General features: G+C 48.3%; 1 protein-coding gene across 1 annotated transcript; it reads right to left on the reverse strand.

Annotated features, from left to right (window-relative positions):
- Positions 1 to 23: 23 nt before the first annotated feature.
- Positions 24 to 5,095, reverse strand: SF3A2 (splicing factor 3a subunit 2). The gene is made up of 8 exons (XM_009644224.2): positions 4,928 to 5,095; positions 4,371 to 4,442; positions 3,998 to 4,044; positions 3,208 to 3,317; positions 2,516 to 2,565; positions 2,064 to 2,204; positions 1,489 to 1,557; positions 24 to 862 (listed from the first exon to the last, which is right to left on the reverse strand). Exons 1-8 carry the CDS (start codon positions 5,051 to 5,053, stop codon positions 530 to 532), a joined length of 948 nt encoding a protein of 315 aa, XP_009642519.1. The 5' UTR covers positions 5,054 to 5,095; the 3' UTR covers positions 24 to 529.
- Between the last annotated feature and the right edge of the window lie 339 nt (positions 5,096 to 5,434).

Raw genomic sequence — 5,434 nt, forward strand, 5'->3', positions numbered from 1 at the left:
ACCCGCAGCTCGAAAACCCCGCTTGCCCTCCGTCGTGCCCACCACTGCCGTTACTGGGATGCAGTAGCAGAATCCTTCCCATGTGCCTGGGACCAGTCTCCCCCTCAGCGAACGGACGGCTCAATAAAGGGCTCCAGTTGAATAGGAAGCAATTAACTGGCTGGTAATTTATGGGATAGACATCACACGGTCTAAGAGGGGCAATACGTGAGGCTGAGCTGAGGTTGATGGAGGGGAGGTACCCAGAGATTTCTTCCAGTTCTTTGCCTCCTCTATGGAGCATTTCCAAAATTCCAGACTGGGAATGTTTTATATATCTAAGGGTTAAAGAAAGTGAACACACAGCAACGTTTTTAACCAGGACAAAGGAAAGCATAGAGAAAGGAAAATTGAAATCCTTTTAATGAACCTACAAGACTGTGAAATTCACAGGCATACAAAACAGAAATATTTCTCTGGATCAGTTGTGATCTGTATATAAAAAGGTACGAGCTAGAGGAGTCCAGCAGGACCGAGTCCAGGAGGGGCTTCAGTTGGAGGGAGGTGGAGGGGGAATAGTGCCCGGCCCCTCCGTGGGGAGAGGTGGCCTCATCATGGGTGGCAGAGGAGCAGGGGGGGGCACACCAGGTGCTGGTGGCAGCTGAGGTGGGACTGGAGGTGGTGGCACTGGTCCAGAGGGAGGCATAGGAGGCAGAGTCATGCCTCCTGGAGGAGGCGGCGGCATCGAGTCCGGCAAAGGTGGCCGTGGGGGCAAGCCGTTCATCAGCGGAGGTGGAGGAGGCCGCTTCACGGTTGGGGGCCCTGGAGGGAGGTTTGGGGGAGCTGGGGGCTTCTCCATCTTGAAGTGGAATTGAAGGAAGAACTGGGGAGGGGAGAGTAGAAAAGCAAAAAGAAGGGAACAATTAATCCTCAGGACAACCCTGATCCATCCCATCGCACAGCTACTCTCTGCCTCCAGGAACACGGCCTGGACCTCTCCTGACCCGTTACCTCCACAGATCATGGCTGCCTTTCCACCCCGGCAGCATTCACGACTTGCCCCAGTCTCCTCCAGTGCTTTAAATCCTCTGAAACCTGTTCTAAGCGCTAGGCTGCCTGTGAGGGGGCCGGTATCCCCCACCCTGCCTCCATGCCCTGCTCTCGCGTGCGATACCCAGGGCGTGCACCCCTGCCACAGGCTCTGCACAGCCAGCTCCGTGCAGGAAGCACGCTGCGAGGAGCCACACTCTTGTACATTTATGCATCGTCCCGCTGCTGCTGCTGACAGCAACAGAGGCTCCTACCTCCCAGGTTAAATTCTCACAAAGATCACAGACAGGAAGATCTTTCTGTCAGGAGTCACTGCACAGCTGCATTGAAGGAATGAAGATTTTAACATCAAAGCCAGCTGATGCGTGCTCTCCCTACATTGCCTTTCCCCCCAAGCTCCTCTCTGCCCTCCTGCTCCCTCTTTAACCCTTAAGAAAAACATCGCAGTGCTCCAGCTACCTGTTTGGTTTCCCTGTTCCAGTGGGTCCAAAACTTTCCTTCTGCTTTGTCGATTTCTCTGCTTGGCACCTGCAACAAAAAAGAATAAGGAGCTATTATTAGCACCAGCAGATTAGCTCAATGGCCCTTCTTAGCACCAGAGACTGCAAGATAAGCACAGTTATTCCAGGCCGTTGCGAGATGCGTTGGTCTCGGATGTTATTAGATAGAGATGGGGGCAGGAAAGAATTGAGTTACTTCCCTATCGGTCAAGGACAAGTGCGCTGGCAAAAAACCCTCTCAACATCTGCACAAAGGCTGAGGAGCAAAGCCCAGAAGGCTCCTTTCTGTGCCAGACACTGAGAATTCAACAGCTCCCCAGAGCTCAGCACACAGCCTAGTTTTCATGCCAGAGTCCTCCACTAATTCTCAGCAGGGTTTAATGACTTCCAGTCGTGTCTTCTTGACCCCCCTTTCCACTCCATTAACCCCCTGAGGGCTAGACCAGAAGTCTATAATGATGCTCCCTGGAAATTAATGTCTTGGAAAACATGGGAAGGGAACTTCCCAAACAATCAGTTAATCCCAAATCTTACCTTGAAAGCTATGGTTTCATAGGGCTCCGCTGCCATCAAAAGGTATTGCCAGCGTCTATCAGGGGGCTCAATCCTTTGCTCGTAGGCTGACATGAACCGATGACGAGGCATGATGCTTTCTGCAATCTCCGGATAATCAATCTGTTGGGGGTTTATTACAGCAGTAAGGAGAACATCACCTTTGCGCTCCCACTTCGTACAAAAATCCCTCAACTACAGAGCATATCCAGAGATCAGCTCCGAACAGAAAACTCAGTGCCACTGAAGGAAACAGCTTGACAGCTGCGATTGTGGATTTGCTTGACACAATCAGCAGCAGAGGACTAGCAAGGTAAGGCCTTTTTTTTTTTTTTTTTTTAAAATGTATTTCATGAATCCTGCAAAGAACTGCTGATTTAGCAGCATTTTTACTTGGATAACCCGAACACCAAGAGTTTGAACAGTGCCCTTACCTGGAAGAGAAGGCTCTGCTGGCCTGTTTCTGGATCTCTCTGTTTGGTCACTGTGAAGAAAGCAATAAAGCTCAGTCCATCACATAGCAGGGTTAGAGCAACATTATTTCTGCCCTAGGAAACACACAAAGTTTCCAATAACAAAGTGTTACAAGATTTTTCTCCCATTTATCAAACAGAATGCCACATTGTCTTTAACCAAAGCTACTTGGGATCTCTAGCAAAATTCAGCTGCTGTGGGGCAGAGACACCGTGCGCTGCAGAAGAAAGCTGGGAGATAAAGAAGCCAAGTGGCGTACTGAAGGCCAAAGCAAAACAATGGGGGGTTCAGAGAGAAAAGTTGAGCTATACATGCAATGAGTGATTTATGAGCATTAGTGAAAGCTGGTACAGCACAATAAAAGGAGGAGAGAGGCTGAAACAATGTCACCATCTCCTGCCTGACTGCTAATAAGAGCTGAAAGACTGAGACATACCAATCTATTATTAAAATGGCTCTCACTCGACTGTCAGCAATAAAGAGATGTTCCATGGGTAATTTAAACAATAAAGGACATCAGGAGATAAGCCCATATCTTATTCATGGACAGATCTGCTAAAAAGACTAATTAATAATTCACATCCACAGCACTGCACTTCAGGCAAGCTCCAGCAGGCATCGGCTATCTCCTCTGACAGACACCCCGACGTACCTTTATAACCCGGTCGCCCGATTTTCACAAATTTCTTCACTTCCACTTTGACTTTTTCCGGGGCAGGCTGGGCAGGGGCTTCCTTAGCTTCCTTCGCAGCTCGACGGGCCCTAGATTAATTGGAAATGTGCCTGATTTATAAGGTTAGCCACACTTGTTTCTAAAGGATAGGCTACGAGCAGTTTGAATCCCTCAGCATGGAATATTGAGCTCTTCACAGAAAGCACGCCAGGAAATCCTGGTATTTCTCTTCCACACACACCACTACAGGCCAATTGTACCCATGCCTTCCCCTAACTAAAGGCTGTCATCCCAATTATCTCATCCACCCCCCAAGATGACCTTGGAGCCCATCTCCACAGATGGGTTTAAGATGTACTTCTTGAAATAAAAAAGAAAAAACCCCACAAACCAGTCACCTAAACAAAAGCAAAGCGTGTTTCTTAAAATAAAACTTATAAACTTCTCCCAACCTGCATTCACAGAGCCAGGTCCTTATACCTAGACTCAAATTTGCTTTTAAAACTCCTTCTCCCCCTTCCACCAGGATTCCCACAATTGGCTTTGAACTTGAGCTCGAAATGGAGCTTTTCAGCACCATTTTTTGAAGCAGACCTAGGCTGTCCCACCTGGCTAGTGCCAGGCTGCTCACTAGAAAACAAACACAGTGAGAGAACCTTCAAGCACAGTGGGCTACTGCATAATGGAGTTCAAGATTCATGGATGCACACAGCATCATTTTGAAGTGCTCAGGTAATGCAGAATAAAGTTACAGTGGGGGATGACTTACAAATTGGTCTGATGCTTCTTCCCCTGGGTATGTGCTAAGTAACTCCCCTGAAATAAAAAACAAAGTAGATGAAAGTTAAATGAAGACAGGACTGTTCCTACACTGACAGATACCTGTCACAGAGGAGAGCCTGTATCACAGGTTGACAAGGATATTTTAATCCTTAGCAGCGAGGAATCTTACTCAAAAATCGCAGATTGCTTTTAACTGCTGAGCTGTCATAAACTGTCAGGCTTAACACACACAAGCCACCACCCACCCATCAGCTCTTCGGCAGTCAGTCATCAGGCACGTCCCAGGTTCTTGCACTTGAAGCTCCTATTACTCTAAAATGCTGGCTGCCGCGATCCAGACAGACAGCTGCTCAACTCACCTCATTGTTGTGCAGCGTTAGGCAGAGCTTGCATTCATAAGAGCCCAAGTGATTTTTCATAAAATAAGGGTCCTAGGAAAAGAATTATTAAAAAGTTACAAGCAAAATACATCATGGAACAACAGAACAATCAAAACTTTTGCTGCAGTGGAACAACTGGGTTTGTAAATTTAAATTAATAGCATAACACTGCTTTAGGACTACAAAAACAGAGAGAAACAATGGCAGCTTTGTTAATTGGTGACAGCAGACCCAACTGCAGGCAAGAAACAGCAAAATATGAGCCAGTCCCGAAAAGACTGAAAATAATGTGGTAACAGCTACTTGAATACGCAAGTGCTGGCACCTCCCTGGTCAGCCCTGTCACAAATGTTTCTCGTTCGACTCCCACATTACCAGAAACAGAAGTAGTCATTCCAATCCACAACTCCCCACTAAATCTCTCGCCCTGCAAGCCATTTCGCTCAGGCAAAGCTCTAAACTTATCCCCGCAACAGTCTGCAGGCCAGGAGCCCCGGGTCTTTTTTTTTCCTGGGCACGCAGAGGCCAAGGCTCACCTTGTTGATGTCGATGGTTTCCAAAGCCAGCTGCCGGAGCCTCTCCCTGCGGTCTCGGTTACTTTCTGAGGCAGAGGCTACGCCTCCGCTTCCAGTTTTACCTCCAGGACGATGCTGGAAATCCATGATGGGGACTTTTGTGCTTCAGCTACTTATGGAGAAAGAGAGAGTCTGGAAAAATGGGGAAAAACCAATGTGAGTGATAGCTAACGCTTTTCCTAACCCAGAGTTCACAGCACTGTTTAGCCCCGTCAGTAAGGACATGAGTACAGCAAACCATGCCCTGGACACTCGACACAGGACGAACTTTCAAACAGAGCAGGTCTTGCACCACTGACTCAGTCAGTTGAGAAGTAAAATGACCCCAAAGAACAAGCCCCCAGAGCCCTTCCCATCTCCTCAGCCTCTTCGATGCAGAGACATATTCCTCCCCAACACGTGCAGCAGCCCCTGACCAGGAGCCTCCAACCCACCCCCTTGAACAGCTCCAGAATGGCCCCCCTCTGC

This window comes from Egretta garzetta, unplaced genomic scaffold (genome assembly GCF_000687185.1).
Source record: "Egretta garzetta isolate BGI_Z169 unplaced genomic scaffold, ASM68718v1 scaffold418, whole genome shotgun sequence".
Taxonomy (NCBI): Eukaryota; Metazoa; Chordata; class Aves; order Pelecaniformes; family Ardeidae; genus Egretta; species Egretta garzetta.

Bases quoted from the DNA above. Each gene is read 5' to 3' on its own strand.
- SF3A2 (XM_009644224.2), bottom strand. From the start codon at position 5,053: ATGGATTTCCAGCATCGTCCTGGAGGTAAAACTGGAAGCGGAGGCGTA. The intron at 4,443-4,927 runs GTGAGCCTTGGC...TTCTTTTCCTAG, and splicing joins AAACCATCGACATCAACAAG to GACCCTTATTTTATGAAAAA. The intron at 2,566-3,207 runs GTACGTCGGGGT...CTTTCTTCACAG, and splicing joins CGGGCGACCGGGTTATAAAG to TGACCAAACAGAGAGATCCA.